Below are 16,090 nucleotides of genomic sequence, written 5' to 3' on the forward strand. Positions count from 1 at the left end.
ACCAGCCCTGAGCCAAAAGGCTTCCCTGCGCTCGCTTCGGCTACAGCTAGGGGGGCAGGAGGCCTTCCCTAGATATCTAGATGTGTGTCGAGCGTTCAGGGATGCGGTTGAGTTGGCGGGTTGATGGGCTTTGTGTCGGGTTCGGGGCAGGGTTGGGCGCGTCTGGCTTTCCTATGATGCCTACGCCGAGTGAGATGTGGCACCCCATAGACGCAACGCCTCGTCTCCAGAACCGAGACTGATTTTTCATTTGTGCAACAGAACATCTAGATCTGTTAAAACAGTATCTATGACTATTGCACCCTTGAACAGTTCAAGGAAATCAGTGCATGCAACGCAATGGAACGGGTTACCAGTGGGAGGAGGGGGGCTGTGCACGGTGGTGCAACGGCTGGTGTTGTTGCCGCATGCGTACACAACAAGCTGGCCAGACCGGCACCGAGCAGCCCCGCACCAGAAAACTTCCAAAGAATCATAGTCCCGTGTGTGCGCGCTCGTGCGGGGCAGGGAAAGAGACACCACATGGTTTTGGGGTCATTTTCCCACCAGCATGGATGTGTCCAGGCCCGCCACCTCCCCCTCCCCAACGCTGGTCTCCTGGCGGGCCAGGCTCCGGGGCCGCACGTTCAGCCACAGGCCGTTGGCGGTGTGGATGGTGGCCCCCGTGGTCATGCCCACCTCTGGCGCGTCGGGCGGGACCGCCACGTCGAAGCGCCGCGCCAGCACGGCCAGGGCGACCACTGACTCCATGAGCGCAAACTGGTCGCCTGTGGGGCGGGGAGGGGGGTGAGGATTATGTAATTGAAGCGGGGACGGGGGGCTGTGACCCATCCAAGCCGCAGAGCCGGAGCACGCATGGTAAGGGGCTCTGCAGGCCAGCAGGGTCTTGCTCGGCAGATGGTCATGTGACGAGTCGCACTTGTGCAAGGAAGGCCCGCCGAGGGGGCAAGGCCCCAATGTAAAATCATACTCCCCTCAGAACACACACACACAAAAGAAACCCTCCACTCGTCCACCGTCCCTCACCTATGCACTTGCGGCGGCCCCCGCCAAAGGGCAGGTAGGCGAACCCGGTGGTGATCTCATTGGGCGTGGGCCCCGCCAGGTCGAAGCGGTCGGGGTCAAAGGCCTCGGGCCTGTCCCAGTGCGCGGGGGAGCGGTGCAGATTCCAGACGGAGATGAAGATGTCGGAGCCCTTGGGCAGGCGGAAGCCCTGCAGCGTGTCCTCCCCCAGTGCGCGTCGGATGAGTACAGGGGGCTGCGGGTACAGGCGCATTGCCTCGTTGATCACGCGTGTCGTGTAGCGCAGAGCCTGGTAGTCGGCCAGGGCCGGCAGGCGGTCGCCCAGGACCTCGTCCACTTCGCGCTGGAGGCGGGCCATGGCCTCCGGGTGGGTGGCCAGGCAGTGCAGCGTCCAGGTCAGCACGGCCGCAGTGGTCTCGTGCCCCGCAATCAGCATGGTCATCAGGTCGTCCCGCAGCTGCTTGCTGGTCACGTCATCCCCCGCCGCGATCAGGAAGTGGAGGATGGAGGGGTCGGAGCGCGACAGGAACTCCTCCTCGAACGCCTTGTCCTCCCGCTCAGCCTGATGAAAGTAGGGTTGGGGGGGGGGGGCCGTAGGTTGGGAAGGGGAAAGTCACACAAGAGGAGGGAAAGTAGGGACCATGGCTTGCGCCACAATGTGGAAAAGCTGTAGATCTGCCGCTGACTGCCGTCATCAAATCTGTGCCAGATAGCCGCAACAGCGCACTCTCCAACCCCATCGTGCAAGACAGCTACAAGCATGAGGCACGCACCATACACAGTGCCACGAAACCCCTCGGAAAGGCAGGAACAACCCTCAACTAGACGAGCACGACAACACACCCCCACACCAGGCTCCAAAACCCACCAGGCTCCTGCTGTTCTCGATCAGCTCCCCCAGCTTCCTGTTGATGAGCTGGAGCGCCGACTGCACCTCGCGCTGACGTGGCACCAGCTGGCGGAGCAGGGCGCTGTTCCAGTAGGGGATGGGGAAGGTGGAGCGGTACTCCGCCTCGCGCAGGGTGAGGTAGACGGCCTTGATCACGGGGTCATCGTGGGTGAGGGAGTCGAAGTCGTAGTTGAACACAGCCTTGCCGATGATGTCCAGGGCCAGGCGGGAGAAGAAGTTCTCAAACTCCACCATTGTGCCCTCCTGCACAGGTCCCACGAGGGATGGCGCGGGTGTGTGCAGGGGCAAAGGGGGACCAGGGTATGGAATCGTGTGTGCATGCATCCCATGCCACCCACAACCTCTCAATTTGCAACTGAGTCCTTTCCAGATCCCAAACCATCAAATCCCAGGGCAGCTACACCCATCGACCACAACCCACCTCGGCTGCCTTGCTGAGCACCGCAGCGCCGTGCAGGCTGCACTCGCCAAACATGTTGAGCATGGAGTTCAGGTACTGTCTGTGCAGGGCTGGGACGATGGCCCGCCGGCGGATCTTCCACACCTCACCGTCTGCCGGGATGAGGCCTTGACCCATGACAAAGTCCAGGATCTCAGACAGGATGCCCTTGCTATAGTTTGATGCGTTGGTGGACAGGATCTGGGAGAGGAAGGGGGGGGAGGGATGGTGAAGGGGTCACAGGCTTAAACTCAAGTATATCCCAAAGTCCAAGGTCCAGGTGCAGGGTTTCGGCCGCTGGCCGGCGCCAGCTTTGGGCGCCCCGGAGAGCAGGGCAAAACCTGCCTCTCCCGGCCTATCGCACCAGCACAGAGACAATCCCATCCACCCTTGACACTGAATCGCCCCACCTGCTTGGCCAGGGCGGGGTCAGACACGATGACAAACGACTTGACGCCAAAGGTGAGGCGGAAGACGGGGCCATACCGCTGGAAGAGGCTGAACAGGGGCAGAAACACCGGCTGACCCACAATCTCTCTTATATCGCCGCGCGCTTCAGGGATGCGCCGTGCCGCGTTCCACTTCCACCTGGACCCCAGCTGTGCCAGCTTGTACGACAGGGCCCTGCCTGTGGATGTGTCGAGGGGGCAAGGGGGGCGTCGGGATCCCCAACCCTTCTAAAAACAGGTGGGCAGATGGCACCAGACACCTACCACAGTCTCTCAGCTCCTTAGAGGGCATCAATGCCAGTCTCAAGTCACATAATGCCCTCACCTGGTCCTATGGGGTCCTTGGCAAGGGCTTTGCGCAGGGGCCGGGTGAGGCGCTCCTTGGTGGAGCCTGTGTCAGAAAACTCCCCGGAGGCGATGCGAGAATCTAGATCAATGCTCTGATCTTCTGCCCGGAATGGGGAGGCAGACGTGACCCACGAGGGGTGGCCGTGGGGACCTCCCTGCGGCGCCATGCCGCATGGTAGCCGATGAACCGCGGCGTGGGTGGGCAAGGGGGCCGTGTGGTGGTGCAGGGGCCTTCCGGCTCCAGCGCAAGCCGGTGGCATAGCGGTCGCCCTGCACGAAGAATGCATCATTACAGGGCTCATGCCGGCAGAGTGTTGCCCAAACAGCGACGCAGAGGCACATGTGAATCCCATCTGGGGGTACGTGCCCAGCGCATGTGTATCGGATTGACTGCAGCATGCGCCGCACCGGTTACTCTGCCAGCCAAGGGCCGTACACAGATGGCGAGCAGGGAAGGGCGCAGCCAGGCGCACATATACCGGCACAATATAGTTAAACGTATCCATTTTATCTGAAGTTTTTGGCTTGGGCGGCCGAGGCCTGGACGTCATGGCCGAGGCGCCCTGCGCCTCAGGCGCCACTGCCCAGCTCGCAGCCTCGCCGCATGACGCCGTGAGATGGAAGATCACATGCATGTACCGCCAACTGGAAAGGGTTCCTAGCATGCTCGAACGCCTGACTTCCCTCGGGCAGGGCCAGCTCAGTGCCGAGGTCCAGGAGTGGGTGGTGGGCGCCCTGATGCGGGACCCCTACCATGCCTCCCACGTCATCGACGTCGACTACCACAGGTGTGTGCATAGCTCCAATGGAATGGAGGCTGTGTCTGGAGCCACTCAGAAGGGGGAGTTGTCGCTGAGACCGTGCCACATTTGCTTTACCATTTGAATACCTCTTCAACAGGCGGTTGTGCAAGGCCTTATTTGCAGCAGCAGAGCGCTCCGACGACGGTGTGACCGATGCGCTGGCGGACGAATTTCAAAAGCGGCAGTGCGCGGTCCAGCAGAGCCGCTCCGGCTGGTGCCAGAAGGTCTGGACATACGGCGTCACGGGGCCTGCGCTGGGCCACCTCGGCACAACAGCCTCAGACGGGGCGAGCGGCTGCATCGCCCTTGGCCTGTCTCACGACATGCTGGCAGGCAGCACGGGGTGCCACGAGTGGGAGGCGGGCTTCTGGCTGGCAGAGTACGTGCTGAGCAACCTGGCCGCCTTTGCAGGTGGGCGCAGTAAGGAGTTTTGGTTGTGAGTTTGCTGAGGTAGGCTGGCCTGCAAACACCAGACGGCTGCTCTTTGTCATGCCATGCTGGCTTCGCCAGTCCCGTGCGCGCACATGCATATATATATATGCAAAAATCTCTCACACACACATACAAATCTCAGGGAAGCACTGCGTGGAGCTGGGGTGTGGTGCGGGCGTGGTGGGCGTGGCACTGGCCCGCGTCGGCGCGGCGTCAGTGCTGTGCACCGACGGCTCGCCCGAGGCGGTGGCCAACTGCGACGCCAACCTGCGCCTCAACGGGGTCGGCGCAGGTGACAACGTGCGCACGGCGCTGCTGCGCTGGGAGGACGACCCGGCGGGGGGCCCCACGCCGGACTGCATCCTCGGCGCCGACCTGCTCTATGACCCCCGCGCTGTGGCGCCCCTCCTGCACGCAGTGACGTGGCTGCTGCAAAACACAGCAAGCCATGGAGGAAAGGGCGAACGCCGCGCCCCCGCCGCCGCGCTGATCGCCACCGTGGAACGCAACCCGGACACCCTGGCGCTGTTCGAGCGGGAGGCGGAGCGCCATGCTTTCTTACAAGCGAGGCGGGTCGCCGTGCCGAGGGTGCAGGCCGTGTCCTGGCACGAGTTCGAGGCCCTGGAGGCGGCGCGGCCGCGCCTGTTGCTCCACGAGCTGGCGCTGAGGGCCCCGGGGGGCCAGAGTTGATGAGTGATGTGTGGGATGCCCATTGTGGTGGCAGCTGCTAATAGGAATGACTCTGTGTTTAGTGCTTTAGGTCCAGACTGCAGGACAGATCCGTCTACATGTCTGCGTGACTTCACAGCACTGACTTTTACCACAGAGGGTCAGCGCGATCCTTCTGTCTGTAATGACCCACAGCTTTGTGACTGAAAGAGGTTCAGGTTTGGGCACAGGAGTCAGTCAGAGTACTCCGCATTGAATCCGGCACCAACCCCTCCCCCCCGTGCGTCGGTCTTGGCACGCCCAAAGCGCGTCCTCTTCACCGCCTGGCCGCCGCCCCGCCCGCCGCCCCGCGCGCCACCGCGAGCACCGCCCCGCGCGCCGCCGCGGCCCCCTCGCCCGCCGCGAGCCTCGCCACTGCTTCGCCCCTGGGACTGGCCGCCCTCGGGCCGGCCGCGCTTTCCATCCTCGCGGCGCATGGGCGTGTTGGTGGTGACGGCCCGCCGCCACCCGCGGAAACGGTAGTAGCGGTCTGTCAGCGTCGTGAACCAGACGGCATTCACGCCTTCTTTCTCGTCCTGGGCCGCAATGTGCGGGTACAGCTGGGCCGCCTATGGGCAGGAGGGGGGTGGGTGGGGGCCAGTCGGATGCTGCACGGATCAATTGTGTTGTTGGATGTTCCAAGCAGGTCCGCCCCAGGAAGCCCTTCAAGATGGACGATTGATAGGAATGCAGGATGGTACAGAGTTGTCGCACCCATCCAGGCCCAGCCATCCCTGGTCGTGTCACCTTGAATGCGTCCACGTGGCTTTGGAAGTCGGACAGGTGGATCTCGCCATGCAGCTTGCCAAACTGGGTGTTGTAGGAGTCGTAGTAGCACTCATCCAGAAACAGCCCCAGCTCAGGAGCCATGGGCCCGCTCAGCCCTGTTGGAAGGGTGGAAAGGGCGGCAGGCGGTCATGCTCTGCATGTGCTGACTGGTGCAGGGCATGGCCGGCGACCTTGAACCCTCGACACACCCCTGGACCACTGGCCTTGCACCACCCCTCACCGATTCGAGTGTGCAGCGCCAGGGAGATGGCGTCCGCTGGGGCCGCCCCCCGGTAAATGGCCATGGCCAGTCCCACCATCTTCCTGATCTGGTGAAGCATGAAGGACTGGCCCACCACCACCAGCCTCACCCACGGCTTCCCGCCAATGTCAAAGGCCCCCAGGCACCTGGTGGAATCAGGGAGGCGGGGTCGTCGACAGGGTCGGTGATTGGACATGTGGATGGGGGTGCTGGGGAAGTGCTCCGATCGATGTTCAGGCAGAACTCGTACCACCACTTGCAGCTGGGGGTGGTACCCACACCCATTGCATACTCGCCACCCTCTTGTGACCGCCCAAGGCATCCACCCCATCCAGTCTCCAATCGCTCCTGCTCACAAGTCGGCCTGCCCCATCTGTCAGCCCCCCAGGACAAGCCCTCAACCGCCACAGCCCGGCCCACCTGAACGATAGGATATACCGTCTCGCATTTGGCGCGGAGGCGGCGACCCGCACCGTGAAGTTGTGGAAGTTGTGGGTCCCCTCAAAGGCGGAGAGGATGGAAGTCATTCGGGCCGCACACGCCGCATCGAATATGAATCCGGTGTCCTCTGGCTGTGACACTCCTGTCGAAGCCGCCAGCGCGCCGTCTGCCTCCACAGAGGGGGTCACTCCTCCCCCTGTCCCCGGCGGCGCGTCACCCGGATCCCCAGCGGCGTCGCCACCTGCGGCCGGCGCGTCCTCGTCATCACCCAGGGCCGTGGAAGCCTCGCCGTCCTCCTCCGTCTCCAGGAGCGGCACGGCCTCGCCGTCCTCCTCCCCAAGCAGGCTGGAGGGAGGGACTAGGGCGGGGTCAAAGGCCCAAGCCGGCAGGATGTACTCGTACCGCCGCTTGTCACAGTGCTTCCTGGCATCGAAGCCATGCGTCGCCCGTCCAAACCCAAACACGCGGACCTGTGTGGCAAAGGGGTGCAGGCGCTGTGTGGGGGTGTCGCGGAGTGAGGGGCCCAAGCACCGAGCGTTTCCAAGGGGAAGGTACACTCAGGGCGGCCGTCTGAGCACGCCGCAAATGAGAGACCAGCTGCCTGGATCCTGGGTGGGTTTCAGCCCTCGGCGGCCAACCTGCCACTCACCAACCCCTGTTCTGCATCAAACCCCTGCCAGATTCTGGCTCAGGGACCTGTTTCCATTCCACTCTCTCCAACTTCCTCCCCCCATTCCCCACTCCGAAACTCACACGACCCACCTGGGCGGGCAGCTCGGCGTTGATCTTGGCGAGGATATCGGGGTCCTCCAGCACCATGCGCAGGCTGACCACCTGGCCCACCGCGCTCACGCCCTTGTCGGTCCTCGCCGCCCGCATCCAGTGGATCTTGGAGAACCCCGCCTCGTCGGAGTTGGCGTGGGAGATGCCGCCCGCCTTGTGGATGGCGCGGAAGAGGTCCTCCTCGATGGTTCGGACCCCGGGGTTGCGCTGCATGCCCGCATAGCCGTGGCCCACGTATGCCATGAGCAGCGCCACCTTCCTCTTCTTCTTGGCGTTGGGCAGGGAGGCGGACTCCGCGGTCCCCGCCCCTGCCTCCTGGGACCCAGCACCAGTCGCCTCCGCCTCCACGGCGTCCACAGAGCCCTCCTGGGCAGGGCTCCCGGCCTGAGGCCCGGCAGTGGGGTCCCCTGGTCCACCCCCGTCCGTGGCTGTGACACCCTCTTCGCCGATGGGGGTCATGGCGGCCACCTGCTCCTCCTCAGGCATTCAGAATGTCAGTGTTGTTTGGATGAACGAGTAGACTCAGAGCTCAGGCGCACAAATGGGGAGTCGAGGGGAGGTCGATGAGCCCCTGACGGCTGACAGCGAGATGTTGCACGGTGAAGGGGAAGCAGACTATAAACCCGGTCGACTGCATAAGTACTGTGATATGGTGTCGAATTTGTGCCATAATTCGGTGCACGCGGGTCTGTACAACATGCATGCATGTCGGGAGTGGGCCAACTCGCGCCCAGGACTCGCCGATCCGATTCCACTTCCATCGGATTTCCGAAACTGCCCTCCAGCATGCTCAAGCTTTACATCCGGCGGACATGTTACTGGTACAAGCACATGGTATGCGTACGGGCGCTAAGGATAATGGCTGACAAGGTTTGGGTCATGACAAGGGTGCCGCCTGTGAGGTGGCACAAGGGGCCCCTCTCAAAGCTCGACGACGGGGGTTCGCTGGAAGCTGTAGTACACCTCATCCGTGTCCACATGCATCACCAGGAAGACCTGGGGCAGGGGCAGGTGGAGCGGAGTCGTGAGTCTGGTATACAATGTAAACAAGAGGCTGTTGCTGACTCTTGTGTACCATCAGGGCTCTGGGAACTTCCTCAGACACCTTCTCTCCCCGACCCCCGCCCCAAGCGCACACCTTTCGGACCATGATGGCCAGGATGCAGAGCACCAGGAGGAGCGCCAGGTAGGTCAGGCCCCGGTCCTCCCCCAGAGGCGGCGTGCGGTGGTGCAGCGAGGGCGCATCGGCCATGCGCAGGAAAGCGGGGAACGGTGGGGGAGCGACGACCTCGGGTCTGGGGTCCGGGGAGGGGGACCGGGCGGCCGCCGCCGCAGCGCCGCTTGGTGGGAGGGCCTGGTGGTCCACTGTAGTACGCACCTCCGGCTCTGCTCTGTCCGCACCGACCCCTCGCGCATCATCCTCAGGCTCGGATGCTTCGGGAGCAGCGGCGGCAGGGCTCACAACACCCGGTCTGGTGCTCTCTGACGCTGCAGCTTGCGCCGCTGCAGCATCAGCCTGGGCACTGGCCGTCGCCGCCACGTCGTCTGCGGCAGCAGGCCCCGCCCCATCCTGCGATGGCGCCGCCGGACCGGCCCGCTGCTCCGACCCCACCTGCGCGAGGTGCAGGGCCCTGGAGCCCGCCTCTGCAGCCAGCATGGAGGCGTGCAGGCCGTTCAGCTGCTCTTGTGTGGTGGCAGAGGAGGACCTGGGCACCCAGGCCCGAGAATCCTGCGCCAGAGCGCGCCGCGCCTCGGGCGAGGCGTCCACCGCGCCCACCGCGCCGCCGGCGGGGGTCTGCATGAACGCGCGCAGGGCCACCAGCGCGGCCCGCACGCTCCAGGAGGGCTGCCAGGACTCGGGGTGGTGGGAGGAGATGGACAGGCAGATCTTGGTGCCCACCTCCCAGCGGCCAGAGGGGGTGGCCATCACGAAGGAGGGTGGCTTGAAGGGGTAGTCCGCGGGCAGCAGGATGCGGCCGTGGTAGATGCCTCCGGCGAAATCGCTGTCCCAAGCGCCTCGGATAGCGAAGTGCCACTCGAACAGGTTCTCCTGCGAGTGCCGGGAGGGGGTGCTCAGGGCGGAGCGGGGCTTTGCGATGCATGTGTGACGGGCGCATCCCCACACGGGCTCAGCGACCAGCACCCCTCCGTACACCCACCTCAGCGGCCGTGGCCAGGACATCGGGGTTGTCATCTTGCTGACACTCTCGAAGCTCCTGAAGGATGCGCTTCACGGCCGGGTTGCGCGCGTTCCAGCCCTGCATGATGAAGTCGCTGCGAACCCCTGTCTGAGCTCCGGAAGCTGAACGAGGCCCTTGACTATCTCGGGCTTGGCCCCTCCTTGCTCGAATTTCTAACAAGAAAAATATAGGATGGTGGTCGCCATCGAGCTGAGCTCACCTTGCTCGGGAAGCTTTCCCCTCACCCCATTGACCATCCGGAGTGAATGACGTGTTATTGCTGCTGCGGCCGAGATTCCCTCTAGGACCACCAAGGGGGAGCAGGTGTCAAAGGGAAATAAATACTAGCTCAAGCATTGCTCTGATTTCAACCAGGGTTCTCCTTCTTTGCCTTCTGCCCTTTTCGCTTGAGAGCCTTGGCGCTGGTGAGCAGCTGCGACTTTGATGCCAGAGCAGGACGGGTTGAAGTACCCAGCGCTCGACAGCCCCTTCCTTCCTCCTCTTCGTCGTCGTCCAGCCCTGCCTGGTCCATGGCGGAGGCATTTCTTTGGCCCATGCTCGCTGCCGGGCTGCCAAACTGGCTGCCAAACCTGCCGTGCTGGGGCGGATGAGCTGGAAAGACGCCGCTGCGTTTCAGACTCTTCGCCAGCGATGCGTCTGCTTTGGAGAGCATGGCTGCCTGTCGTGATAGAGAATGCAAGGGCGTTCGATTGGTTTGCGCTGGAAGTCACCGAGGTTGTTCTTGCTCGTGGAAGGGCACACGACCGATAGTGCAAGTCCCTCATCTGAAGGCTCACCTTGTAGTGAGGGACAAAAGTGGCCCCGAGTCCCAAGCCCTGCCTTTGACCAGACTCCAATGCGTCATCCCCGCTCTTGGCAAGAAGTGCAGCGGCGTCACTGATGCCTAGCCAGGCAGCCACCTGGGAGAGGAACGTTCGCATGTAGAGATTTTGCCATCCAGACTGCTCGCTGGGGCAGGCATAATGGATTCACCTTATCTCACAACAAGATTATATTCCAGTAATAGGCCTCCAACTCACTGTGTCCAGGGCAGAGTGTGTGACGACTACCTCCCCGGCATCTGCCGTAGGGGGGTCCGACATATGTTCGACAGCGCTGCTCCTGATATCGTTTACCAATGAATAGTCGGTGCTTAAGAATATCTATCTTTACGCTCCAGGTGCGAAGCAGCCCATGCACTCGAGCATACCCAGCTCGTGCTTGCTGGCCAGCATGCTGGGTTTTGCAGAGCAGAGACGAATGTCGCATGATCATTCCATTCTCTTTCACTGACAGGACCTCTCCACCTCAAGAAATCACATTCAACCGGTCCACGTCTGAGCGTCAGTCAGATTGACGGTCTTGAGTGACAAGTTCTGCTCCATGAGGGCCACACAACAGTGCCCTCATTCCGGGGGCTGCAGCCACACCTCCAGCTGGCGCAGCACCTCTGGGTCCCCGTACCAGCGCCCCCCGCCCTTCCTCTGCGGCATGTGCCACACCCCCTCCAGCACCACATGCTCGGACCCGGGCAGCATGGCGATGCAGAGGGGCGTGACGCCGTCCCCTTCCACCGCCCCATCCCCACACCCTGCCATGTAGCTCTCGAAGACGAGGTACCGCCGCAGCCTGCCGTCCCCTGGGCCGAGCGAGACACGTCCTCCTACGCAGACGATCCGCGTGCCCCCAAAGCAGTCGCCGGTGGGGTAGTAGTAGTTGGTCCACCTCAGGCTGCTCGTGAGGTCCCTAGGATCCAGGGGGGCGCTGGGGCCTGGGTCCAGGGTTTCCTGAATATGACAAAGGGACCACGGGGGCAGGCAGCAATAAGGGGAAGGTGCTGTGCTCCTGGGTGTCATGCAGCGAGTGTCATCAGCCATTGATTCAAGCCTGCAACAGGCAAGGCCAGCATGGCCGCAAACCCTCTGCTCCCATCGCGGTGCAGTCCTGAGGTCCCCATTATACCCATCCAAAGCATGAGCCCTGCCCCACACCACAGTACTGGCAGACCCCCACTCACCACAGGTTTGTAGAATGGGTACTGCTCAATGCTGGCATGCGGCGTGCCGAGGGTGAGTAAAGTGTGAACTTTGGGCGACAGCCCATACTCATGTTTCTGGTAGGGCACACTGCCCAGGGCAATCCGCGCGATCCAGCCGCCCGCGGAGTGGCCCACCAAGGCAACTCTGCCATGCACAGCATGCATAGCATGCACCTGGGTGGCCAGGCGGTCCAGGTAGAAGGAGAATCCCTGGGCGCGGAGGGGGCCTACCCAGTCCAGGAAACGCATGGGCAGGATCTCTGTGGGAGGAAAGGGGAAGGCTGGGTGAACCGTCACACACCTGGCTTGCATCAGTATAGCGTCCACTGTACAGCAGGGCTCGCGCTGCGGAGGAAAAACCCTCGAAGTCTTGCCGGGGTCTCCATACAATCACCCACCTGCATGGAAGCCCCGCTGCCGCAGGTACGCTGCCATCGGCTCATACTGCCCGCTGCTGGTCAAGAACCCAGGCAATATCAAAACAGGCCCTCTAGAATTGCCTGGGCTGCGTGCATGACTTGCGCAGACTGCTAGCTTCGCCGGTGATCGTACCCGGGTGGGACCGGTGCACGGTGGCAGCCTGCGAATGGCGGTCATGCAGGCAGCCGGTCAAGCCTTCGTCGATAGTGCATGGTCTGAGAGCGCTGTAATGCTCATAGAGAATGTATCAACGCAGTGGCCACCGAGCACGTGGAACATGAGCATCCCATCGCCTCGTTGCCCTGGATGTACTTGCGATTTCCGAACCGCGAGAGTCAAACTCCGCGCGCGCGTCGAGGTGCCGTGGTTCCTCGGCACATCGTGGCAACCACCCAGAGGAGGGTGCCGTTATACCCATGGGCAGCATTTCGTGAACTCGTGCTCCTGCTCACCTCAAGTCTCGTCGCAGCCCTGCACTCTCTCTTCTCACCCCCGGCGTCCACACCCCAACCGCCCCGACAACTCCCCTTCGTGGGGCCCCGCCAAACATGGCGGGGCAGCAGGATCCCTACTTCATAGTACAGCGAGACGTGAATGACACGGTGAGGTGCATGTTGGGTCGTCTCAGCATGGGACTGGAGCCAGCCTCGCTCCTGCCGATCTGGCGCCTTGGTGAGACAGGAGCCCCCTACCCCCCTCGCAGTTGAGCAGCGTGCAGACTCGGTACACACAGCTGCGCTCCCTGCCCGCGGCTCACTCCAATCGCAAGCCCCTCCTCGAGGAGCTCCAAGAAGACTGCTCCAGCCTGGAGTACATGGTGCGCTCTTAAGGACGGGAGGAGGGGTCTAGAGGGATCGGGTGTGGGGAAATAGCTGCATCCTGTGGCAAACCTCGCCCCCCACTTCTTCATCCACCTATCACACCTATCTTCCTTTCTAACTCTTCCCCCACCCCCTAAAAAAACGCATGATGATCAGGTGAGCGAGATCGAGCGTTCCCTGGATGCGGCGGAGGCCAACCCGGCCCGATTCCGGCTGAGCCAGGCCGAGCTGTCCGACCGGCGGCGCTGGGCCATCTCCGCCCGGCGCCAGACCAGCGTGCTGAACGAGGGCCTGGCGGCGGCGCGCACGGCAGCCGACGCCGCGCCGCGGCTGACCCCCGCCTCCAAGCTGGCCGCGGCGGTGCACGAGGAGAACGACCGCTTCATCGCCTCTGAGGCCGACAGGCAGCAGGCGCTCATGTCGCGCCAGGACGAGGATCTGGACGTGCTGGGAGGGCACGTTGTGCGCATCGGCGAGCTGGGCCGGGAGATGGGCCAGGAGCTGCACATGCAGGGCCAGGTGGACTGGGGTCCCGTTCGGGAGGGGAGAGACGGGGGGGAGCGGTGCAATGTGTGGAGGACGGGCGAGTCGGTTGTGCAGGGAGTCTGTGCCTGGGTGGTGCCCTCTGGGGCTGATCGATGTGCCCTGGCAACCGCTGCACTACCCTCGGCCCTCTGGTCCCACGCTGCGGCGATCGACAGCTGTCTCCACCTGCCCCACACCACTCTGGCCCCGGGACCCTGAGCTGCTCCCACCAAAGTCCTGGCAACACCACACTCTCCCTCCATCAACCACGAGTGCAGCTGCTGGACGAGTTTGACGAGGAGCTGGAGGGCACCTCCACGCGGCTGGCCGCCGCGCAGAAGAAGATCCAGGCGGTCCTGGACCGCACCGGGTCCAAGGGCCAGCTGGCCATCATCGGCTTCCTCCTCGTCGTGCTCGTGCTCCTGGTGGTGCTCGCCATCGCATGAACAACGGGGCCCGTGCCGCAGGGCAGATTTAAGGGGGGCCAGCGGGGACGGGTCACAGGCGAAAGGGGGGCGAAGTCCGGAGGCGGGGTGGCGATGCAAGTGCACACACACAGGCAGTGGACTCTGGACAGGCGGACAGAGACGTCCAGGGTGCGGCAGACTCCGGCGCTGCACGCACTGTGCAGCTGCCGAGCCTCCAGGCTAGTTTCAGACGGGGGATCGATGGCCGTTGCGAGCGGTGCCACGCCTGGGCTCGCAGCCACGGGCTCACTGCCACAGGCTGGAGGGGAATGGCCCTGCGCAGGGATGAAGGGGAGGCGGCGGAGTGGGTGCAGGAGGGGCGCGGTGCATGGGTGCGATGGGGGGTGGCAATCGCTCCCGCACGCAGAGCAGGATTCACGGCGGATGGGGCAGCATGCGGGCAGGCCACGCGCCCGCAAAAGGGACTGGCATCCACAGCACGACGACTGCGTCGGGCGGGCGGCCGGCAGCTCGGAGCCGCTGCGCCCTGCTCCGCCCCCACACCACTCCCCTCACCTCCCGCCCCGGCGTAGAGCCCCGGCACGGCGCCGTGGGTCACGTGGCGCTCGTGCCGCGGAGCCCCCGGCCCCACCAGGCCCTCAATCTCGCCCAGCAGGTCCGCAGGCAGCACCTCCGCCGGGTCCTGCACCTCATAGTCCGCCTGGCCGGGCGCGGCCGCGTAGGCCGCGTAGCCCGCTGCCTGCACCGCGCCAATGTCGAGGTCGGCGAAGCGCGAGGCCAGGCCCACGTCGGCCCCGGCGCCGGCCGGCAACTGGCTGAGCGGGGCGTGGAAGCCCGCAAAGGGGTCGAACCGCGCGGGCAGGGGCGCGGCGGGCGGGGGTTGCTGCAGCGGCGCGGCCTGCGGCGCAGGTGGCAGGGCAGCGGCTTGTGAGAGAGCCGAGAGAGTCGGGCGCGGGGCTCGAGGAGAGGTGGCCCCGCGCCCAGCGCTTGGCTCCCTCGGGACGAGCAGGAGCGCGGGGCTCCGCTCCTGCTGCTGCGGCTGCGCCGTCGCGTGAGCAGGCGCCTTGTGAGGGTGGCTGCGAGGCGAGGGAGCCACGGAAGCCGGGACGGGATGGCCCGGGGGCCCGCGGGTGGGGGCGGCGGGGCCTCGTGGCATCAGCGCCACCGTAGCCTTGGGCGCGGCCACGCTCGCCGCGTCGCGTCTGGGCGGCGCGTCGCGCCGCTTCGTCGCCGGCTTGCCGGGCTTGGAGCCCGGCGAGGCGATCACGGAGGCTGCTCTGGACGCCGGCGCTGCTCGGGCCCTGCTCTGCGGGTCGGGCCGCGCGACCGCCGCCGCCCTCCCGGCCGCCCTCATGACAGCAGGTGCCTCCTGCGGGCCGGCGCGGTGCGGCTTCGTGCCGGCGCGCTGCCAGGCCCCCCCGTCGCCCTCCTCCGGCTCCGTGTCCGCGCTCGGCCCCGCCCCCACCCCCGCGCGCTGCTCCGGGTCCGTCGGCGAGGCCGGCTGGGGCGGCGCCGCAGCGCCTCTCGCCACGTCCAGGCACCCCTGCAGCTTGCGCCGCACCTTCTTGCCGTACTTGCACGACACCCCCGCCACGGACGCCTCCAGGATGGCGGCGTCTAGACGGCGCAGCGCGGCGTTCAGCTCCGCCTCGCCGCCGCCGCTCCCGCCGCCGCCCTCGTCGCGCTCGGGCAGCTGCCGGGCGGCCGCCTCGGCCGCGCGCTCCAGCGCCTCCCTCGCCCTCTCCTGCTCGGGCGTGGAGCGGGCGGCGGGGCCTGGCGGGGGGCGTCGATGCTGGCTGCCGCCGCACCGTCGACTGCCGGCTCCCGGCTGGCGTGGCCGTCGGCGGTCGCGTCGGCACGTCTGGGAGGCGGTGCTCTGGCGGCACCCAGACCCGCGGCCGTCCCAGGCGCCTCGCCGTGCAGCGCAGCGCCCGGCTCGTCGCCAGGCTCTGGCCCTCGGTCGCGGCCATCCCCCCCCTCGCCGGCGTGCGGGTCTTCCTTCGCCGCATCGTCCCCGGCGCCGAGCTCCGCCTCGCTGGTCCCAGGCGTCATGGGCTTCTTGGCGACCCTGCGCTTCTTCTTCTTGCTCTTCTTGGCCGCCGCGGCCGCCGCCTCCCTGCGGAGGCGCGTCGAGCGAGGGTCTGAAGTGCATGTTGCGTGCGGGCCTCGGATGACGTGAAGAGAACCTCTGCGTACAGTCTCAGATCCCACTGCCGTGGAATGGACCCCTGGTCTCCCTTCCACTCCCACACGCCGTGCGCCTCCTTCTCCCACCCATGAACGCCCTCCTCTCATCCCCTGACCCACTCCGC

At 65.0% G+C, this 16,090-nt stretch overlaps 7 protein-coding genes across 7 annotated transcripts in view; 2 read left to right on the plus strand and 5 right to left on the minus strand.

Moving 5' to 3' along the window:
• Positions 1–534: 534 nt before the first annotated feature.
• On the minus strand, positions 535–3,336 carry F751_2331 (Cytochrome P450 97B2, chloroplastic; the record flags this gene model as incomplete). The annotated part of the gene is made up of 6 exons (XM_011399199.1): positions 535–767; positions 1,027–1,585; positions 1,892–2,176; positions 2,355–2,573; positions 2,783–3,000; positions 3,147–3,336. The coding sequence occupies 6 exons, from the start codon at positions 3,334–3,336 to the stop codon at positions 535–537; spliced, it is 1,704 nt and encodes a 567-aa protein (XP_011397501.1).
• A 496-nt stretch (positions 3,337–3,832) lies between these two features.
• F751_2332 (Protein FAM86B2) lies at positions 3,833–5,094 on the plus strand (the record flags this gene model as incomplete). The annotated part of the gene is made up of 3 exons (XM_011399200.1): positions 3,833–3,957; positions 4,070–4,383; positions 4,547–5,094. 3 exons carry the CDS (start codon positions 3,833–3,835, stop codon positions 5,092–5,094), a joined length of 987 nt encoding a protein of 328 aa, XP_011397502.1.
• A 212-nt stretch (positions 5,095–5,306) lies between these two features.
• F751_2333 (tRNA pseudouridine synthase 1) lies at positions 5,307–7,825 on the minus strand (the record flags this gene model as incomplete). Its single annotated transcript, XM_011399201.1, has 6 exons — positions 5,307–5,385; positions 5,506–5,681; positions 5,860–5,996; positions 6,122–6,288; positions 6,563–7,053; positions 7,346–7,825. 6 exons carry the CDS (start codon positions 7,823–7,825, stop codon positions 5,307–5,309), a joined length of 1,530 nt encoding a protein of 509 aa, XP_011397503.1.
• A 462-nt stretch (positions 7,826–8,287) lies between these two features.
• Positions 8,288–9,630, minus strand: F751_2334 (Ubiquitin-conjugating enzyme E2 32; the record flags this gene model as incomplete). The annotated part of the gene is made up of 3 exons (XM_011399202.1): positions 8,288–8,362; positions 8,505–9,416; positions 9,526–9,630. The coding sequence occupies 3 exons, from the start codon at positions 9,628–9,630 to the stop codon at positions 8,288–8,290; spliced, it is 1,092 nt and encodes a 363-aa protein (XP_011397504.1).
• A 1,322-nt stretch (positions 9,631–10,952) lies between these two features.
• On the minus strand, positions 10,953–12,019 carry F751_2335 (hypothetical protein; the record flags this gene model as incomplete). Its single annotated transcript, XM_011399203.1, has 3 exons — positions 10,953–11,333; positions 11,564–11,844; positions 11,983–12,019. 3 exons carry the CDS (start codon positions 12,017–12,019, stop codon positions 10,953–10,955), a joined length of 699 nt encoding a protein of 232 aa, XP_011397505.1.
• Positions 12,020–12,552: 533 nt separating this feature from the next.
• On the plus strand, positions 12,553–13,796 carry F751_2336 (Syntaxin-61; the record flags this gene model as incomplete). The annotated part of the gene is made up of 4 exons (XM_011399204.1): positions 12,553–12,606; positions 12,708–12,821; positions 12,982–13,344; positions 13,629–13,796. 4 exons carry the CDS (start codon positions 12,553–12,555, stop codon positions 13,794–13,796), a joined length of 699 nt encoding a protein of 232 aa, XP_011397506.1.
• Positions 13,797–14,063: 267 nt separating this feature from the next.
• The window catches only part of F751_2337 (Cortactin-binding protein 2), a gene marked incomplete at both ends in the record, with an annotated part of 5,512 nt that continues 3,485 nt past the window's right edge, over positions 14,064–16,090 (minus strand). Inside the window, 5 exons of the mRNA XM_011399205.1 lie at positions 14,064–14,092; positions 14,334–14,589; positions 14,944–15,079; positions 15,320–15,395; positions 15,587–15,894. Coding sequence (XP_011397507.1) covers positions 14,064–14,092; positions 14,334–14,589; positions 14,944–15,079; positions 15,320–15,395; positions 15,587–15,894 — 805 coding nt within the window. The remainder of the gene's footprint in view (positions 14,093–14,333; positions 14,590–14,943; positions 15,080–15,319; positions 15,396–15,586; positions 15,895–16,090) is intronic.

Source organism: Auxenochlorella protothecoides (genome assembly GCF_000733215.1).
Source record: "Auxenochlorella protothecoides strain 0710 unplaced genomic scaffold scaffold22, whole genome shotgun sequence".
NCBI lineage: Eukaryota > Viridiplantae > Chlorophyta > Trebouxiophyceae > Chlorellales > Chlorellaceae > Auxenochlorella > Auxenochlorella protothecoides.